Source organism: Mirounga angustirostris, unplaced genomic scaffold (genome assembly GCF_029215605.1).
Source record: "Mirounga angustirostris isolate CCGP_5_RB_7025 unplaced genomic scaffold, mMirAng1.0.hap1 SCAF_16, whole genome shotgun sequence".
In the NCBI taxonomy this organism is placed as follows: Eukaryota; Metazoa; Chordata; class Mammalia; order Carnivora; family Phocidae; genus Mirounga; species Mirounga angustirostris.
The window spans coordinates 54,763,713-54,785,473 of record NW_026991724.1 but is presented as its reverse complement, the minus strand read 5'-3'; the positions used below and the strand labels follow the sequence as shown (position 1 = coordinate 54,785,473).

Below are 21,761 nucleotides of genomic sequence, written 5' to 3'. Positions count from 1 at the left end.
TTATCATATTTTTTGTTTTTTCTTTTTTTTTTTTTTAAAGATTTTATTTATTTATTTGACAGAGAAAGACACAGCGAGAGAGGGAACACAAACGGGGAGTGGGAGAGGAAGAAGCAGACTCCCTGCCGAGCAGGGAGCCCGATGCGGGACTCGATCCAGGGACTCCAGGATCATGACCTGAGCCGAAGGCAGTTGCTTAACCAACTGAGCCACCCAGGCGCCCCAAGATTCTACTCTTAAATGGTGAACAAAAAATCTCAAATTACTAATGATGCATTCACAACAATTTCTCTTTTCTTCAAAGAATCTAGTTATTCACTTACTCGAGCAAAGATATATGGATGCCTAGAACATGACAGACACATACCCAAGATACTGATGATGAAAATATTTATATGATATTGACCTAGTCATGTAGAGGCTTTCAGCTTCATATAGAAGGCAATCAAATAAATACAATACTGCATAAATGTTAATAGTATCTTGATGCTTTGTTATTTTTTTTCTTTGAAATACTTGATGAAAGCATGGAAATAAAGTTGGACAGAAATAATTTTGGGACATCAGAATTTTTAGTGGTGTATTAGGACGATTATTAAATTGGATGCAGTATTATGTAGTGATAAGCAGTCATCGTTGAGATAGAAGAACTAAAAAGCTATTCATTCTGATTTCCTGCTGTGTAAAGTGGAGTATGTGCAATTATTAAAACATTTGTATTGTAAAATATACCATACAGAAAAGTATGTTAAATAGTCACACATGCAGGTATCAGTTTAACATAAAATGGCAACAGCTATGTGTGAACAACTATCTACTACCACTCAGATCAAGCAATAGAACATCCCAGAAGCCCTGTTTATCCCAGAAAACACCCTTCCCCTCATTTTCTATGGTCTAGATCTCTTCACAGAGACAACCCTGGAGTGCTTTCTTGAGTCAATTTCACTTCTCTAGATTTCTCCTTTGCTAGAGACATCCTTAGAGCCCCTTCTGCTGGATCCCCTTTTCGTTGCCCAGGGAAGATTTTCTTTCTGTAAGGACCTCAAAACTCTCCCCAAACAGCCAAGATGTCCCTGAACCCTTAAGGCAATGGGGCTAAGTGAATACATCATCATCCTTTTAGGTGTAGCCTAAGGGTGAGGTCCAGAAAGTTCCCCAGTTGCAGGAGCTCTGTCCCTGTGGAGTTGGAGTGCACCATCCTCTGGCACATGGATAGATGTTCACCAACCTGGAAGCTCTCTGTAGTTTATGGATTTTTTTTAAAGTAAGCTCTACACCCAATGTAGGGCTTGAACTCACTACCCTGAAATCAAGAGTTGTATGCTCTACTGACTGAGGCACCCTGTTTATGGATTTATTTTTATGGAGATTTAATCACATGGGCAAGGCTTAATTTGACAAAGGGAGTTTACAAAAATCTTTGGTAAACATCATACTTAAAGGAGAAACTTTGAAATCAGGAAGAAGACAATGCTGCTTCATCACTCCCTTTCAACATCGGACTGGAGGTCTCATCCAGTGCAAAAGGGAAAAAAAGGGGGGCGCCTGGGTGGCTCAGTTGTTAACCATGTGCCTCCGGCTCAGATCGTGATCCCAGGGTCCTGGGATGGAATCCCTGTGTCGGGCTCCCTGATCAGTGGGGAGCCTGCTTCTCCCTCTCCCACTCCCCCTGCTTGTGTTCCCTCTCTCGCTGTCTCTCTCTGTCAAATAAATAAAATATTAAAAAAAATAAATATGGAAAAGAATGGGGGAAACTCACTATTTAAAGAAAATATGGGGGCACCTGGGTGGCTTAGTCGGTTGGGCGTCTGCCTCGACTCAGGTCATGATCCAGCTCCCTGCTTGGTGGGAAGCCTGCTTCTCTCCCTTTCCCTCTGCCATTCCCCCCAGCTTGTGCCCTCTGGCTCTCTCTCTCTCTCTGTCAAATTAAAAAAAAAAGAGAGAATATGACTTTTTGTAAAAATCTAGAATAACTGCTTTATGTTCCTTTAGGTGATTGTCAGCCAGCTGCAGCCAGGAGAGGGGACACAGGAGAGTTGCAGGAAAAAAAGTTTATTATACTCACACGTCCTGAGTCATTGCTTGCTGAGAGGAGGTTGCTCAGGAAGGAGTGCCAGGGGATCAGTCTCAACCAAGGAAATGAAGTGAGAGCAAGGATCCATGAGTAAATGCCCTTATTGAGGGTCAGGAAGTACCCCCTATTAGAAGTGCCCTATTGGGGGAGTACACAAGAAAAGACTGGAGAATATTTCCGTGTGAAACTAGGTCACACGGAAGGGTAGGAAAAGGAACTTGTGCAGGGGCGAACGCTATTACAGGGATACACCTGGTTGCCTGATTGGTGTACTCTAGGCCTGTTTATGGGGATGTTGAGGCAGTGGGAAAATACGAAGTTTCAAAAATTTACAACACAATAGTCACAAAAACGATGAGAATTAATAAGACAGTTTATCAGTTTTGCTTGGTATAATATCAATATACAAATCGATTGTATTTCTATATACCAACAGAGAGTTAGACAATGAAATTGTAAAATATCACTTAAAGAGCATTAAAAATTTCAGGTATCATGAAATGACCCTAATAAAAACGTATAAGACTACTGTAAGAAACATTACTCAGAACTTTATTCAGAGACATTAAAGATTCAACTAAGTGGAGTGATACACCGTGTTCATGAATTTTAAGACTTATTATTGTAGAGATGTCACTTAAAGGATTTATGGATTCAATGCAGTACCCATACAAATCCCGAACACTTTTTTTCTTTCGGTGGAAGCTGACAAGGTGAGTTAAAATTTATTTTTATTTTTTTTTTTGAGAGAGAGAATGAGATAGAGAGAGAGCATGAGAGGGGGGAGGGTCAGAGGGAGAAGCAGACTCCCCGCCGAGCAGGGAGCCCGATGCGGGACTCGATCCCGGGACTCCGGGATCATGACCTGAGCCGAAAGCAGCTGCTCAACCGACTGAGCCACCCAGGCACCCCATCTTTCTTTTTTTTTTTAATAAAGATTTTATTTATTTGAGAGAGAATGAGATAGAGAGAGAGCATGAGAGGGGGGAGGGTCAGAGGGAGAAGCAGACTCCCCGCCGAGCAGGGAGCCCGATGCGGGACTCGATCCTGGGACTCCAGGATCATGACCTGAGCCGAAGGCAGTCGCTTAACCAACTGAGCCACCCAGGCGCCCCATCTTTCTTTTTTTTTTTTAATAAAGATTTTATTTATTTGAGAGAGAATGAGATAGAGAGAGAGCATGAGAGGGGGGAGGGTCAGAGGGAGAAGCAGGCTCCTCGCCGAGCAGGGAGCCCGATGCGGGACTCGATCCCGGGACTCCAGGATCATGACCTGAGCCGAAGGCAGTCGCCTAACCAACTGAGCCACCCAGGCACCCGATAGGTCTTCTGGTTTTGTTTGTTTTTTTTTTTTTTAAGATTTTATTTATTTATTTGAGAGAGAGAGAGCATGAGAGGGGGGAGGGTCAGAGGGAGAAGCAGACTCCCTGCCGAGCAGGGAGCCCGATGCGGGACTCGATCCCGGGACTCCAGGATCATGACCTGAGCCGAAAGCAGCTGCTCAACCGACTGAGCCACCCAGGCGCCCCATCTTTCTTTTTTTTTTTAATAAAGATTTTATTTATTTGAGAGAGAATGAGATAGAGAGAGAGCATGAGAGGGGGGAGGGTCAGAGGGAGAAGCAGACTCCCCACTGAGCAGGGAGCCCGATGCGGGACTCGATCCCGGGACTCCAGGATCATGACCTGAGCCGAAGGCAGTCGCTCAACCAACTGAGCCACCCAGGCGCCCCATAATTTTATTATTTTTTAAAAAGATTTTATTTATTTATTTGACAAAGCAAGGGAGCACAAGCAGGGGGAGCAGCAGAGGGAGAAGCAGGCTCCCCGCTGAGCAGGAAGATTGATGCATTGATCCCAGGACCCTGGGATCATGACCTGAGCCGAAGGCAGTCGCTTAACCAGCTGAGCCACCCAGGCGCCCGAGTTAAAATTTTATTTGAAAATATAAAGGGCCTAAAGAACAGAGGCTTGTAGAAAAAGACTATGGCAGGAGGCCTTGCCTTATCAGACTGTAAGACTCAGAAAGCTCCCGTGGCTAAAACATGGTGCTGGCGCAGGGATTAGCAAGAGAACAATTGGAACAGAACATCCAAAATCAGAGCCATGCAGATGGGGACACTTGACTTAGGATGGAGATGGTTCGACCTAGCAGTGGGGAAATCGACTAAATAATGCAGCTGGGATCATTATCTACACAGTATTCACAAAAACAGGTGACCGGGCGGGCCGTGACTAACGAGGATACACAGGATCCTTCTTTAAAGTGCCCAGTTTATCTTGGGACGCGAGATCCAAGCAATGTTCTTTTGGCGTGGATCGCGGTTGCCAGTCTCTGGTCCACCGCCGTTCCCGGTCACGACGCACACATCCTCCTGTCGCCTCTGCTTCTTCAGATCCACTTCTACTCTCCTAATCCCCGTTTTCTTCGAACGTGCCTCCAGCGTCCTCGCCGCCCCCAGTCCCCTGCCCCCAGGTCCGCTCTTCGCTGTACGGATCCAGACCTTCCCACTATGGCCGCGCCCACCGAGCGGCGTCCGAAGGGCGACGAGACCGAGCGGGCGCAACCATTTCCGGCTCAGGCCTGGCCTGTGATTGGCTTAGCGCTCCGCTCGGGTCGAGAGCGATGAAGTCCTACTAAGCATGCGCGACGGCACTGACAGGCGCTGCCAGGGCGGCAGAACCGGAGAGAAGTCTTGCAAAGAAGAGGAAGGATGGGAGGCATTTGCACCTTTCTGGTCTGGCCGGCCAGCTCCGGCCGCCTAGGGTGGCCATCTCGCTCTCCGTACGGCGCACGACCCAAGATGGCGGCGCCCGGCCCACAATGGCCGCCACCACCGCATCGCAACGAAATCGACGCGGCGACGCTGCCCAGCGATAAAATCCTAACCAGGGCCAGGATGAGGGTTTGTGGATTGATTGCTGACTCCAAAGTGCCGCTGATTCCGAGACTCGGGCCCCAAACCGGATGAGCGGAAGCGGAAGTGGCGTACGGAAGCTCGGGTTCCCACGGCGTGAGGTCGCGGATTCGCGGTCGAGGTTGGTTGGGTTTCTGCTAGGCGCTTTCGGAGCCCCGCACTGTGGGAGTTGTGCGACTCGAGATGCGGTTCGTGGTGGGTACTCGTGGGGGGTTACTGTTTCTGGGGGCTCCGGGGTCGGCAGGGGCGTTGGCGGAAGCCTGGGCTGGCGTTAGCGTTTAGAACGAGAGACCGTTCCTGCTGACCGCGACAGATGGGCTCCGGGTCGTGCCCCGGGCCGCACATGGAGGCGTTGGGAGAGCCACTGACCGGGGAGCCCGTCGGGGTCTGGTCGGTGAGGGAAGGATTGGGGGTCACCTGAGGTTCCTAGGGTCCGAGTGGGAGCATCCGACGGGCCGATGATCCCTGTGGGGGCTGTGAATGGTGCGACAGCAAAGTGCAGGGTGTCCGTGGGAGAGGTGTGTGGGATTGGAATGCGAGGAGCCGCAGGGAGACCCTTGGGTGCGTGTATTGGGTGTTCCGTTTCCCAGCTTTTTGTGCTGAATTTTTTTTTTTAAGATTTTATTTATTTATTTGAGAGAGAGAATGAGAGAGAGAGAGCACATGAGAGGGGGGAGGGTCAGAGGGAGAAGCAGACTCCCCGCCGAGCAGGGAGCCCGATGCGGGACTCGATCCTGGGACTCCGGGATCATGACCTGAGCCGAAGGCAGTCGCTTAACCGACTGAGCCACCCAGGCGCCCCATCTTTCTTTTTTTTTTTAATAAAGATTTTATTTATTTGAGAGAGAATGAGATAGAGAAGAGAGCATGAGACGGGGGAGGGTCAGAGGGAGAAGCAGACTCCCCGCCGAGCAGGGAGCCCGATGCGGGACTCGATCCCGGGACTCCAGGATCATGACCTGAGCCGAAGGCAGTCGCTTAACCAACTGAGCCACCCAGGCGCCCCAATAGGTCTTGTTTTTTTTTTTTTTTTTTAAAGATTTTATTTATTTATTTGACAGAGAGATAGAGAAAGAGCACAAGCAGGGGGAGTGGCAGAGGTAGAGGGAGAAGCAGGCTCTCCGCTGAGCAGGGAGCCCGATGCGGGACTCGATCCCGGGACCCCAGGATCATGACCTGAGCCGAAGGCAGTCGCTTAACCAACTGAGCCACCCAGGTGCCCTATTTTTTATTTTTTTAAGATTTTATTTATTTATGTGAGAGAGACAGAGATAGCCACAGAGATAACGAGCAAGAGAGGGAGAAGCAGGCTCCCCACTGAGCAGAGAGGCTCCATCCCAGGACCCCAGGATCATGACCCAAGCCAAAGGCAGTCGCTTAACCGACTGAGCCACCCAGGCGCCCCATCTTTCTTTTTTTTTTTTAATAAAGATTTTATTTATTTGAGAGAGAATGAGATAGAGAGAGAGCACGAGAGGGAGGAGGGTCAGAGGGAGAAGCAGGCTCCCCGCCGAGCAGGGAGCCCCATGCGGGACTCGATCCCGGGACTCCAGGATCATGACCCGAGCCGAAGGCAGTCGCTCAACCGACTGAGCCACCCAGGCGCCTTTTTGTGCTGAATTTAAGCGTACAGAAAAGTCGAAAGAATAGCCCAATGGTTCACCCGCCATGAATAGATCGACGAGTTAAAACCGTGCAGTGAACACTTAGAATGTGTGTGCGTATCAGCGAGTGTACACGTGCGTTTGCACGCGCATGAAATCACGTTAGCCCTAGCTTTTCCAGTTAGCAGTAATCGCTCCTCGGATAAACCGCATTGGCTACGCTGCGGCCACCGCGCGAAGCTAGTACTAGCTTTTTATGTCCGTTCTGCTTCATGTTTGTGTGATTTGGCGTAAGGTGCTAAATTCTTTAATTCTCGGTTTTCCCATTCAAACACATTGGTGTGTGTCTCACAGGTACTTCTGAGGGCCCTAACTTCATGACCTCATCTAAACCTAATTACCTCCGGAAGGCTCTGTTCCCAAATACACATGAGTTTGGGGGCTGAAATTTTTTTTTTTTTTATTTTTAAAAGTAGGCTCCACGCCCAAGGTGGGGCTTGAACTCACAACTCTGAGGTTAAGAGTCACATCCTCTACCGACTGAGCCACCCAGGCACCCCTGGAGGATACAAATATTAAGTCCATAACAGGTAGGTACTTGACAGAAGGTAGCTATTACTATTTAAATGTATACTTTCCTAATGGGAGTTTTTATATTTCAAACAATTCTGTTAACTTTTTAAATTAGATTTATATATAAACATACACATACATATTTTCTAACTATATGTATTTATGTTTCATATTAAATGGAGTTCTCTTCAGTTTTTGTATCACAATATCATTATATCCTTATCATCAATAAAAGCAGATAAAAATCACCTTAAACTATCTGTAATGTTTTGAAATGTATTTTTTTTTTTTTTAAAGATTTTACCCATTTATTTGAGAGAGAGAGAATGAGAGAGAGCACATGAGAGGGGGGAGGGCCAGAGAGAGAAGCAGACTCCCCGCCGAGCAGGCAGCCCGATGCGGGACTCGATCCAGGGACTCCAGGATCATGACCTGAGCCAAAGGCAGTCGCTTAACCAACTGAGCCACCCAGGCGCCCCTGAAATGTATTTTTAAACTGAATTATATTTTATGGATATTTTTCCTTTTTTAATGGGTAAAGTAGACTGGATTAAATGCGTATTTCAAAGGCTTCTGATTTAGTTTTACCAGACTCCCCAGTAATGTTCCATTATCTAATGCTTCCACACAGTGTGCCAGGTTTTTCTACATCTTTAGCAACAGTGGGTAAATCATCCTTTCATATTTAGAAAAAGTGATTAGCCTCAGCTTTTCTTTATAGTTTTGTTTAAAAAGGTCATATTTGATTATCTGAAAATGGAAAAGTCTTCATCCTTGTTCCATCTTCCTGGTCTCTCCTTCTAACCCTCCCAAACTTTGGAACTACTGTTCACAAATTAGTATGTATTATTCCTTTGACTTGTATAATTTTATCACATGTATATGAATATACTCTTAACGGTAGTGAGAGTACGCTCTTTAGTTTTTCTAGTTTGTAAGTTTTATAATAAGGATATTATAATGTGGTCTTCCGTGCTTTTCTTGATTCAGTACAAGTCTGTGATTCATTCATCTTGCATGTTGGCTTGTTTCATTAATATGAATTTCATTGCATAAATACAATGTAGTTCATGCATCCATTCTCCTGCTGTCAGACATTTGTATTGTTTCTGGGTTTTGGCTGTTAAAAGTAGTGAAGTTCTGAAAAGTCTTGTATGTCTCACAGTCATTGTGAGAATTTGTGTAGTCTAGGCTAAATACCTAAAAGTATAATTTCTGGGATGCCTGGGTGGCTCAATCGGTTAAGTGTCTGCCCTCGGCTCAGGTCATGATCCCAGGATCCTGGGATCGAGTCCCACATTGGGCTCCGTGCTCGGCAAAGAGTCTGCTTCTCCCTCTGCCTCTGCCGTCCCCCCTGCTTGTGCTGTCTTTCTCTCTCTCGCTCTAACAAATAAATAAAAAAAAATTTTTTTTTTTTTAAAGATTTTATTTATTTTTTTTGTCAGAGAGAGAGAGCACAAGCAGGGGGAGCGGCAGGCAGAGCAGGTAGAGGGAGAAGCAGGCTCTCTGCCAAGCAAGGAGCCCGATGCGGGACTCGATCCCAGGACCCTGGGATCATGACCTGAGCCGAAGGCAGACGCTTAACCGACTGAGCCACCCAGGCGTCCCACAAATAAATAAAATCTTAAAGAATAAAAATAAAAGTATAATTTCTGACACAAAGTAGATGAATTTTTATCTAGAAGGAAAAGCCAGATTGCTTTTGTACCACCTTACTCTGTCATAAGCAGTGTATAAAAGTGCCTGTTGATCCATAAGCTTTCCAACACTTAGTATTTTCATTCTTGCTGTTTGACCGTCTTTTGGGTATAAACATCATCTCATTGTGGTCTCCATATGCACTGTTCTCATTACTAACAGCGTTGATCATCTTTTTATATGTTTATTGGCCAATTTTATTTTTTTATTTACTTATTTTAATTTTTAAATTTCAGTATAGTTGATGCACAATGTTACATTAGCTTCAGGTGTACAACATAGTGATCCACCATCTTTATATATTACATGGGCCAATTTTAAAACTGAGAAGTTTGTCTTTACTCCACATATTTGGAATGCTCGTCTTTCGGTGGTTATTTTGTAATAAACAATTTGTCTGGCCTTTGTCCCCAGTTCCTGGGAAATAGCCTCTAAATTGTTGGAATGTCCTGAGTGACAGGAGTGTCTTTGTTATTCATGGTGGGTCTGTAGATAGCTGTGCCAGTGGGGTGACTCAGGATGGGGCTGTTTATGCCAGAAAAACCAACCCTGTGATTAGAGGGTTGAGGCTTTGAGCCTGGTGATACCAGCCCAACCTCCGAGATGGTAAGGGTGCTGGAGGTTGAGTCACATGGCCAGTGATAAGATCAATCATGCTTACTTAAAGAAATTCTAATAAAAACTATAGACGCTGAAGCTCGGATGAGCATCTGTGGTTGGCAGTACCCTACATATTGTCACTCATAGATATGCTGGATGAGTAATGTGTCCCTGACTCCAAAGGGATAGGACAATGGAAGCTTCTGGTTTGGGAGGATCCCAAATCTCACTTACCCTATTGTCTCTCTCCATTTGACTGGTCATGATTTGTATCCTTTTGCTATAATGATATAGTTTTAAAATTATTTATTTATTTAAAGAATTGTATTTATTCATTTGAGAGAAGAGAGCATACGTCAGAGCACATGAGTTGGGGGAAGGGCAGAGGGAGGAGAGGGAGAAGCAGACTCCCCGCTCATCACGGAGCCTGAGTAGGGGTTCCATCCCAGGACCCTGAGATCATGACCTGAGCCGAAATCAAGAGTCAGATGCTTAACCCACTGAACAACCCAGGTGTCCCTCCTTTTGCTATAATAAAACTTCTGTCTTGCACACTTTCCCCCCAGGTAACTTGTAAATACTGTTTTTTCTCCCCCTTTTAAATCTTGTTGTTTGTTTGAATATGAAATTGCAATTAATGTTTATATTGATACTAAAGCAATTGCATAATGACAGTTTTGTTTCTTCTTTTCCAGTCTTCATTCCTTTATTTTTCCCATTTTATTGCTTAGGTTTTTATCTGTGGTACATTTTTGACTAAATGTTGAGAGAGAGGTTATCCCTGTCCCTAAGTTTAAAGAAATGCCATGGATTATTTTGTAGATACTCTTCCTTGTCTATTTCTAGTTTAGTAATATATATTTTTTTAATTGTCAGTGGTGGGGCACCTGGGTGGCTCAGTCAGTTGAGCAGTAGACTTTTAATTTCAGTTCAGGTCATGATCTCAGGGTCCTGGGATTGAGCCCCATATTGGGCTCTGCGCTCAGCAGGAGGTCTATTCAAGGACTCTCTCCTCCTCTTCCTCTACTCACTATCCTTGCATTCCTGGAATAAAGTCAGCTGTGTCTAGTATGATTCTTCCTGTATTTCGTTTTCTTAGTGATCTTCCTATGTATCAGTGGATGTGGTTTCTCAGTATTTTATTTAGGCTTTTTATAGCTAATTTAATAAATGCAATTGGCCTATAAATGTCTTTCTCATATTATCCTTGAAATCCAGTACTGTTTCCTTCAGTTGTCCTATAGCCTAAGACACAGAGTTGCATTTTCCTTCAGAGTTCTCAGCAGTGTGATATTGAGAATATGAAGCTGTGTTAATATATTTCTAGGGTGTCCTGGCATCTCTAGATTACTCTCTGTTAAATTTATTTTTCATAGCCAGAGTTAATTCTTTAGCAGTCAGCACTGTTTAGAGTATGTAAGAGACCAGCTGAGTTTTTTGTGAAGATGAAGTCTCAACAAGAGATATGTATTTGAGATTTCAGTTGAGACTTAATTGCAGAGTTTAAGGACACACAAAGTGTGTGTCAGAGGCAGATAGCCTGTATTTGTTTTGCTTTTTGTAGGCAAGTTTAGCTTAATTGAGGTATAATTTACCTACAGTAACTCTTACCAGTTCTTCATGTACAAATTTGATGAGTTTGTCAAAGGTACACCAACGTGTAACCTCTTCTTGAATCAATACATAGAACTTTTACGTCAACCCCAAAAGTTCCCTGGTGTCCCCTTTCCATTTGAGACCATATTTCCATCCTCTGTTACCTCGTGATCATTTATGTGCTTTCTATAGTTACATGTATTCTAATACCTCATATAAACTGAGTTATACAGTAACTAGTTGTGTCAGCGGGAGTCCCATTCCCTGGCCTCAGGTCTTGGGTTCCGCCAAGAAAGAATTCAGAGCCAAACTCTTAAGCAGGCAAAGGTTTAATAGCAGTTTAAGCAAAAGTACATTCTTGAGATGGGAGAGCGAGCAGGCCCAGAGGTTGCAGCTGCACCCTGGGTCAGGGTTGTTTTTTCTTTTTGTGTTTGGATAGGTTATGGGTCATAGGTAAGGTGGTTTCTGACTGAGGTTGCAGCCAGTCATCTAAGGGACTCCATCTACTGGAGGAATTTTTGGCCTCATATGGTCCTTGTCGGAACTGTCATGGCAGCCATTCTCTGGGGAGGGGGTTAAAACCACAGTGTAAATGTATTATAATAAAGCTCCAGGTTACTGTAGGGCAGTGGTCATAGGGAAGAATGCAGGCATATCCCATGGGGCCTTTCCCAGGTGTTTGGAGCTTGGCCTCCTCCCTTTTACAATCAGAAATCACTTGTTCCACGCTTATATCTAGCTAACTGCCTACTCTGTCAGTCGCTTAGAATAATGCTTTTCATCTTCATCCATGATTTTGCATTTATCATGAGTGTATTCCTCTCCGCTGCTGAGTAATAATCGGTGGCACAGATATGCTGCAACATGTTCATTCCCCAGTTGATGGATGTTTTGGATTTTGGGGGTCGGTTTTGGATATTCTGAATAAAGCTGCAGTATGCATTCATGTACAAGTCCAGGTGGCTGTACCATGTTATATTTTTACCAGCAGTGCAGGAGAGTTCTTCTTCTTTACATCCTAGTCAGTACTTAGTAATTTCGGTCTTTTAAATTATAGCCATTCTGGGGCACCTGGCTGGCTCAATTGGTGGAGCACGGACTCTTGATCTTAGGGTTGTCAGTTTGAGCCCCAAGTTGGACCTAGAGTAGATAGATAGATAGATAGATTAAATTACTGCCATTCTAATGGGTTTGTAGCAATATTTTATTTAGGTTTTAATTTGCTTTTGTTGTGTAACCTAAAGCAGCTTTTTGTGTTTTTATTAGCCATCTCTCTACTTTTGGAGAGGGAAGTGTCTGTTTAAACTTTTATTTCTTTTTTACTAGATTGTCTCTTTTGTGAAGTTGGAAAAGTTCTTTTTATTTTTTATTTTTTTAAGATTTTACCCATTTATTTGAGAGAGAGAGAATGAGAGAGAGCACATGAGAGGGGGGAGGGCCAGAGAGAGAAGCAGACTCCCCGCCCAGCAGGGAGCCCGATGCGGGACTCGATCCAGGGACTCCAGGATCATGACCTGAGCCGAAGGCAGTCGCTTAACCAACTGAGCCACCCAGGCGCCCTCTTTTTATTTTTTAGATAGAAGTCTTTTAGTCAGGTATGCATTTTTTTTTTTAAAGATTTTATTTATTTATTTGACAGAGAGAGACACAGTGAGAGAGGGAATACAAGCAAGGGGAGTGGGGGAGGGAGAAGCAGGCTTCCCACCGAGCAGGGAGCCCGGTGCGGGGCTCAATCCCAGGACCCTGGGATCATGACCTGAGCTGAAGGCAGACGCTTAAGGACTGAGCCACCCAGGCGCCCCATCAGGTATGCATTTTGTTAATATTTTACTCTAGCCTCTAGCTTGATCCTTCATTTTACAAGTGTCTTTTTTTTTTTAAGATTTTATTTATTTATTTGAGAGAGAGAATGAGATAGAGAGCATGAGAGGGAGGAGGGTCAGAGGGAGAAGCAGACCCCCTGCCGAGCAGGGAGCCCGATGCGGGACTCGATCCCGGGACTCCAGGATCATGACCTGAGCCAAAGGCAGTCGCTTAACCAACTGAGCCACCCAGGCGCCCCCAACAGTTTCAATTCTTTCTTTCTTTTCTTTTTTTTTTTTTTTTTTTTTTTTTTAAGATTTTATTTATTCACTTGAGACACAGAGATACAGAGAGGGAGAGAGAGAGCATGAGCAGGGAGAGAGGCAGAGGGAGGAGGAGAAGCAGGCTCCCCGCTGAGCCAGGAGCCCGACGTGGGGCTCGATCCCAGGACCCTGGGATCATGACCTGAGCCGAAGGCAGATGCTTAACCATCTGAGCCACCCAGGCACCCCAACAGTTTCAATTCTTAAATCTATAATCTATTGAGTTAATTTTGGTATGGGGTAAACATGAATATCCTATTGTTTCAATAGTGTTTGTTAAACATTTTATTATTTTTTATCATGCTCATGCTTGTCTCTAACTTGTTGAATATATGGAGTATATATAATAGCATTTTTGGTGTACTGGTCCACCAGGTCTCTACCTTTAGCCATTTTTGTCTGTTTCTCTTGCTTGATTTTTTCCGCCTAGCTATGGGTCATATTTCCTTGCTTCTGTGCATGTCTGGTAATTTTTGATTGGATGTCATATATTGTGAGTTTCATTTTGTTTGAAGGATTTTCTTTTAATTTCTTTAACTACTTTTGAGGTTGGTTCTGGGATGTAACCAAGTTACTTTGAAACAGTTTGATTCATTGGAGGCTTTCTTTTAAGCTTTATTAGGTGATGCCAAAAGAGTCATTTGTCTAGGATTGTTTTGTCCCCATTTCTGAGATAATATTCTCCTGAGACCTCTGCATTGCATGAGACCAGGCATATTAGAAGGTCTTTCCACCCAGGTTAGTGGGAACGCTTAACTGTTCCTGATCTTGTGTGAGCGCTAGGAATTGTTCCACCTGCTCCTTTCCAGTGGCCTTGGTAGTTTCCGAACAGCTCTTTAGTGCTGAGCCAGAGACTCAAAGGAACCAGAGTGAGTTTTCCCTCTCTTCTCTGGTTTACTGCCTGGCAAGTGTTAGTCATCTTTTCTTCCTCAGACTCTGAATTCTGTATCATTAACTCAGCAACACTGCTAGATTCTTCGGGTTCCTTCTCCCTGTGCTGTGGCCTAGAAAGTCTCCAGGCAGTGAGCTATGGCACATAAGGGTCTCACCTTGTTTCCCTTCTCCTCTGACTTCTGTGTGAGAAAATTGTTGTTTTAGACATGTTTCCTTTTTTTTTTTTAAGTTGGTTAAGATGAAAGGATAGTTCATAATTTGGTAATTTTCCCTGGAATCAGAGATTCTATCAATTCCGAGGGTTTGTGTTTTAATCCTTGGTCCACCCATTACTGTGTGGCTTTTAGCTAGGTGCCTGACCTTTCCTTTCTTGGTTTTCTCTGAAATGGAATAATTACAGTCTACCCCATAGGATTGTGAGGGTTAAATGAGAAAAGAAATGCTTAAAACAGTTCCTTGCATATATAGGAACCTGCTTTTGTTATTATTTCCATGCCAAACAAATCTTTCCTTGAATCCTTAGATGCTGGCTTCCTAGAATGAGGCACTTCCTATAAAGGACAAAGTAGATCTCAAGTCTAGAAGTTCATCCTTGCTGAGGATACCCTTGATGAGACACCTGAATGCTGAAAATGACCAAGTCCCAGGTGAGCTGTTTATTTCCCAGATTTCTAGATGTTTATAAAAATGTATACAATCTGATGGATGCCAGAGTTGGTAAGGCAGTGGGGGGATGGGCAAAATGGGTGAAGGGGAGTGGAAGATACAGGCTTCCAATTATGGAATGAATGAACCATGGTACTAAAAGATACAACATAGGGGGTACCTGGGTGGCTCAGTTGGTTAAGCAACTGCCTTCGGCTCAGGTCATGATCCTGGAGTCCCGGGATCGAGTCCCGCATCGGGCTCCCTGCTCAGTGGGGAGTCTGCTTCTCCCTTTGACCCTCCCCCATCTCATGCTCTCTCTCTCTCATTCTCTCTCTCAAATAAATAAATAAAATCTTTTAAAAAATAAATAAAAGATACAACATAGGAAATATAATCAATGATATTGTAATAGTGTTGTATGGTGACAGATGGTAGCTACATTTGTGGTCAGCATGACTATAGACTTGTTGAATCACTATATTGTACACCTGAAACTAATGTAACATCGTGTGGCAACTATAGTTAACAATTTAACAAATGTATACAATCAAAGTGAATGATATATGTAAATCTGTTGCAGCTGGGAGAAATGTGCTTCGACTGGGAAACAATAATGATCTGGAGTAGCCAGTCAGGAAGGGAGTACTGTCTTAACCTGTATATCTCATGTTGCCAGGTGCTAACAATTGGAACACTGCCACATAGGTGGCAGGATCCAGAGCTGAGTTGCAGACATTTCTGTGGTAATACTGGAAACCATCACAGAAGAAGAAAAACATGTTATAAGATTTACTTTGTATATAAGGAGGAGGCACATGGCCTTTCTGAGTAAATATTTCCCAGAGATTAAATGTGAAGAAGTGTCTTTGATGGGTCTTCCTCTTCTGTTTTTCTCCAGAGTATGGACCCAGTGAATGGTCATCTTCCTAAGGAAATGTGGGAGATATAAAAGGCATAGCTAGAAAACTTTAAAAATCTCTTCTTAGCTACAAAGAGAAGAGTAATTTTTACCTAAGGGTCTTTGTGTAGATCATTGTGTGAACATATGTAAAGTGTTTAGAACAATATACAGCACATAGTAAGAGCTCTGTTTTTGCTTTTATGACTATCATGATTTAATATGTAGCACAATTTCTAAAAGGCAGTTCTGAGCATAACATACTTTTGTATACGAAAAACACTGTAGCATCTACCAAGTGTCTGCAGGAAATGTGTACACTTACTCCAAGTTCTGTTGCTGCCTGTACCCTATTGAACTTCTTGCAGTTCCTTGAACCCAGCATGGTATTTAACGTTTTTAACACATGCTTCCTCTGGAAGACCCACAGCTCCCATGTCTTCCAGCACTTACTGTGGAACACACCACTAAATGTGCTGCACCTCTTCCAGCTTGACCTCTTCTTCAGAACTATTAGTTCCTCACCTACTTGTGCCCATATTTTAACTTGAGTATACATCTGTTGTAACCCTTGTTAAACCATAATGTCTTGCCGTATATGAACTCTGTAAAGGAGTGTACTTGCCACTCTGCAAGATCAGAAGCTACCTGAAGTCAGGACTATGCTTTGTTTCCTTTTTTATTGCAATGTATAGTAGGTAACATTAAATGCTCCTGGGGCGCCTGGGTGGCCTAGTTGGTTAAGTGGCTGACTTTGGCTCAGGTCATGATCTGGGTCCTGGGATTGAACCCCACGTCGGGTTCCCTGCTCAGCGGGGAGTCTGCTTCTCCCTCTCCCTCTGCCCCTCCGACAGCTCGTGCTCTCTCTTTTATAAATAAATAAAATCTTAGGGAGAAAAAAACCCAAAAAAACATCAAATGCTCCTAAGGTCGGTTGCAGATGGTTTTTAGGTGAAGTGTTTTGTTGTTTTTTTTTTTTAAGATTTTTAAAATTTATTTGACAGCGAGAGAGGGAACACAAGCGGGGAGTGGGAGAGGGAGAAGCAGGCTTCCTGCTGAGAAGGGAGCCCGATGCGGGGCTCGATCCCAGGACTCTGGGATCATGACCTGATCTGAAGGCAGACGCTTAAAGACTGAGCCACCCAGGCGCCCCTAGGTAAAGTTTTAACATTTTACATTGGGTGAATGAATGAGTGACGAAGTGAATGAAGACTGCAGAAAGGAGGGGTGCCTGGGTGGCTCAGTCAGTTAAGCATCCAACTCTTGGTTTCAGCTCAGGGCTATGAGATAGAGTCCCGCATCAGACTCTGTGCTCAGTGGCGAGTCTGCTTGAAATTCTCTCTCTCCCTCTCCCTCTGCCCCTCCTTTGATTCTCTCTCTCAAATAAATCTTTTTTTTAAAAAATGCAGAAAGGATTGTTTTAATGGATTTATTAGTGCACAAAGTATAAATCAAAACTAGATATAAAGAAATAACTTGTTTATAAATTTCTATAGTAAAAATAATCAGAATAATATCCTATATATCTTCTATATTTTATTCCATTATATTAACTCTAGATTAAAAAGGATTATGTTATTACAGGGCTTGTTGTCATTCAGTGATGTGGCTGTGGATTTCACCTGGGAAGAATGGCAGCTACTAGATACTGTTCAGAGGAACCTCTACCGGGATGTGATGTTGGAAAATTATAGCAACCTAATGTCTTTGGGTAAAGACAACTTTCCTAAATATCTCAGCATGAGCCCATTAATTGCCTGGTTTTTTTTCCCCATTGACATAATTTATGGGTACTCTGATATCCTTACTGATTTTGGAGTTGTATGGTGGTAGAACTTATTTTATGACCAAATAGTGATGGTACTTACTTTCATTTTCTGAATGAAAAAGTTTCCATTTTGCTGAGATTCCCTGAAATGGAATTTTTCATCATAGGCCCTAACACTGCTCAGTTCTCTGGGATTGCCTCTTGACAGGTTATCAAGCCACTAGGTCAGAAGCAACGGTCCCCTTGGAGAAAGGAGAACAAGGAATGCTAGAGAGAGAATTCCCAAGTCAGTGTAGTCCCGGTGAGTACACCAGTCCAGTGGGAGTTAGTGGAAGCCAAGTGACAGTTGATCATCGGTGTGTTGGGCCCTTGTTATTTTAATATTTTTTCTCATAGTGTCTGAACCTTAAGAGGTGACTTAGAGCAAGTGAAAAGAGGTCATCAGTGTGAATGGTGCTTCCTTCTCTCACCGTATATGATTCATATGCTAGCCGCCTAGCAGAAGGTGTACCTCCTTTTATCTACTCGGGGTCAGATCTTGGCCTGTTTCATTTGGTCTTTCCTTTTTGGCTTAGTTGTTCTTTTGCAGGTCGTGAGACACAGGCTGCCTTCCCCACATCTTATCCATATTCACATAGCTTTTCTATTATGCTTTCAGATATTCATTGATTCCCTCCAGAGTTTGAGGATACCATGTCTTCAGTTCATTACTTACTGTTTCTCTTATTGAATACCTCTGACTTAACATTGTGCACCTGCTGTATCACTTTCTCCATTCTCTTTGGATATTGACTTGAGATTCCATCCCCCCCCCCACCCAATTTCATAATGGTAGGATTCATTGATTTTTTTCCCCTAGAAGTAATGTGGCAAGTTTAGGGTTAGTATCAGGAAAATATTGAGAAGGATGAATCTGTGGAGGGGAATAATGAAAACAATGCATTGGGAAAAATATTTTCTCTGAGCAAAAACTTTGTTTCTTTTGTAGAAAGACCCCTTCAATGTTTCTCAAAAGGAATACGTTTGAAACAAAAGTCAGATTCAAAATTTCAGAGTAAAAACTATGCAGAAATGACTTCTGTTGAATTAAACAGCCATGGGAAACCATTTTTCCATACTCTACATGAAACCTGCCATACTCAGGCCCAGTACAGTGAACATAATTTCTGTGTGAAGACTTTCAGCATGGTGAAAAATCTTAAAAGACATCATAGAATTCACACAGAAGGGAAACCTTATGAATGTAGTGAGTGTCCAAAATCCTTCAGGTATAAGTCAAAGCTCATAATACACCAGAGAACTCATACAGGAGAGAAGCCGTACAGATGCCCTGAATGTCAGAAAGCTTTCAGTACAAAATGTCATCTCACTCTACACCAGAGAACTCATACAGGAGAGAAACCTTATGGATGTATTCAGTGTCCGAAATCTTTCAGAACAAAGTATCATCTCATTCTACACCACAGGACTCATACAGGAGAGAAACCCTATGAGTGCAAAGAGTGTGGAAAAGCTTACAGGGAGAAGACAAAGCTCAGATTGCATTGCAGAACGCATACAGGAGAGAAACCTTTTGAGTGTAGTGACTGTGGGAAAAGTTTTATGCAGAAGTCAAACCTGATTATCCATCAAAGAACTCATACAGGAGATAGACCCTATGGATGTAGAGAATGTGAGAAGACCTTCTGTAGTAAGTCTCAGCTTGTTGTTCACCAGCGAACTCATACAGGAGAAAAATCGTACGAATGCAAGGAATGTGGGAAAGCCTTCAATAAAAACTCGCATCTCCTGACACATCAGAGAATTCATAGAGGAGAGAAACCTTATGAATGCAGTGAGTGTGGAAAAGCTTTTGTATGCACATCACAGCTTATTGTACATCAGAGAAATCATACAGGAAGAAAACCTCATGAATGCAAGGAATGTGGGAAAGCCTTCAATAAAAAGTCACACTTCATAACACATCAGAGAATCCATACGGGAGAGAAGCCTTATGAGTGCAGTGAATGTGGAAAAGCTTTTATAGACAATTCACAGCTTATTGTTCATCGAAGAACTCACACAGGAGAGAAACCTTATGAATGCAAGGAATGTGGGAAAGCCTTTAATAAAAAGTCATCCCTCATAACACATCAGAGAATTCATACAGGAGAGAAGCCTTATGAATGCAGTGAATGTGGAAAATCTTTTATAGACAAGTCACATCTCATTGTCCATCAGCGAACTCATACGGGAGAGAAACCCTATGAATGCAGTGAATGTGGAAAAGCTTTCATACGAAAGGCAATGCTCATTGTTCATCAGAGAACACATACAGGAGAAAAACCCTTTGTATGTCTTGAATGCCAAAAAGCCTTTAGCAGTATGGCAATGCTCAGTAGACATCAGTTGATTCATACAGGAGAGAAACCCCATGGATGCAATGAATGTGGAAAAGCTTTCCGCCAAAAAAGCCATCTTATTATCCATCAACGGTGCCATACTGGAGAGAAACCCTATGGATGTGTTCCGTGTGGTCAGATCTTCAACCAGAAGTCCCAGCTCATTAGACATCAGAGACGCCACACAGGAGAGAAACCATATCAGTGCACTCAGTGTGGAAAAGCCTTTTTTGAGAAATCATACCTCAGTGTCCATCAGAGAAGTCACGCAGGACAGAAACCTTATCAGTGTAATGAGTGTGGGAAAACGTTCTCTGTTAAGTTCTTCCTCACCTCACATGAGGAAATTCATACAGGAAAGAAATTTCAGGAACACAGTGAGCACTGTAAAGACTTTAGTGAGATGTCACATCTCACTGAATACAAGAGAAATCACACAAGACACACCCTATGAATGCTGTGAAAGTTAGGATACTTTTGGTCGGTGTCAGTTTCAGAAAACTTATCCAGGAGAGAGATCTTTTAAGTGCAGTGAATATAAGAAAATTATCTACCACTAGTGTAGCCTCATTTCATTGGGGAAAGGCATATGAATGAGGTGAAAAGTCAAAATCTTTTCTTGACACGTGAAATCCTGTTATACATCACACAGAAGTGGAACCTGAGTGCAACAAATGTTTTTGATGGGTCATCCTCTAATAGTTTTCACCGAGGGAAAAAAAAAAAACAACTCACAAATGTGAAATCTGGAATGCTTTCCAAATGATCACACCAAAGAAAATAGAAGACTGAAGACTTGCGATGAGGAATGCCTCTGGCATGAAGTCTAAACTTACAATGCATCAGATAACACTTAAGAATTAGTGTGGTGTAATGATGCTGGGAAAGGTTGCTTACATATAAACTTTATAACAGAAATTTCGTTCCTGTCACATTGCCATTTATTTATGGAAAATATAACATGAAGTAGTCAGAAAGAGCAAATAACTTCTGTATGCCAAAGGACACTTTGTTTCATATTTGAATATATTGGATAGTCAAAACAGTAAGTTAAGAATGGTCCCAGATGAATGTATTTGTTTTGTGTCTGAGTATTTTTGTAGCACATGTATATAGTAATTTTCAGGTTTCATAAGATCATGAAAGAAAGTTGTATACCACAAAATTGTTTGTAATGTGTAGTATCCATCAAGAAATGCCAACATTGTACATTTTTTAATATATAAATTGCAAGGGAAGTAATTAGGCTTAAGATTAAGACCTTTTTAAAAATTCTTTACTGGTATAACATAGTGGGTCTGGTAATAGTTTTAGCCCTTTGGAATAATAAATTTTTTGAAACAAATTGTCTTCTGGTTGTCACTCAGAAAAAATAAATGCATTAAAAATAGTGAGATTTGGGGCACCTGGCTGGCTCAGTCAGTGGAACATGTGACTTTTTTTTTTTTTTTTTAAGATTTTATTTATTTATTTGAGAGAGAGAGCATGAGCCGGGGAAGGAGCGGAGAGAGAAGCAGGGTCCTCACTGAGCAGGGAGCCCAACGTGGGGCTCGATCCCAGGACTCTTGGAACATGACCTGAGCCAAAGGCAGATGCTTAACCAACTAAGCCACCCAGGCGCCCTGAGCATGTGACTCTTGATCTTGGGGTTGTGTCAGTCCCACACTGGATGTAGAGATTACTTAAAAATCTCTTTAAAAACTATTGAGATTTAAGGGTGATGAGTAATCACACGTCTTCTGTCCCTGAGTTCTGAAAAACTGGAAGCAGCTGCTATTTTCAAAGAAATGAAAACAGCAGATGCACAGGGGAATGTCTTGTACTACCAACAGGCTAACCCAAACAGAAAAAGGAAGTGAGCACAGACTGTATCTGTTTATGAGGGACCTCATAATCCTTTGGTAAGGCAGCACAGCAACTAATAACTATAATTAATAGTAATTAAAATACATATTAATAAAAGTTAATTCACTCTATTGACA

The 21,761-nt window shown here is 42.9% G+C and overlaps 2 protein-coding genes across 3 annotated transcripts in view; both read left to right on the top strand.

The window, feature by feature from the left end:
- Window positions 1-528, top strand: part of ZNF577 (zinc finger protein 577) — a 38,577-nt gene extending 38,049 nt beyond the window's left edge. Inside the window, exon 8 of one of the 2 annotated variants that reach the window (XM_064581702.1) lies at window positions 41-528. In XM_064581702.1, the coding sequence (XP_064437772.1) occupies window positions 41-240 (200 nt within the window). In that variant the 3' untranslated portion in view covers window positions 241-528. The remainder of the gene's footprint in view (window positions 1-40) is intronic. The other variant, XM_064581703.1, reaches the window with a different exon arrangement.
- A 4,176-nt stretch (window positions 529-4,704) lies between these two features.
- LOC123855902 (zinc finger protein 260-like) lies at window positions 4,705-20,509 on the top strand. The gene is made up of 6 exons (XM_064581765.1): window positions 4,705-5,188; window positions 7,071-7,187; window positions 14,608-14,731; window positions 17,215-17,341; window positions 17,607-17,699; window positions 18,387-20,509. Exons 3-6 carry the CDS (start codon window positions 14,708-14,710, stop codon window positions 20,231-20,233), a joined length of 2,091 nt encoding a protein of 696 aa, XP_064437835.1. The 5' UTR covers window positions 4,705-5,188; window positions 7,071-7,187; window positions 14,608-14,707; the 3' UTR covers window positions 20,234-20,509.
- Window positions 20,510-21,761: the final 1,252 nt, after the last annotated feature.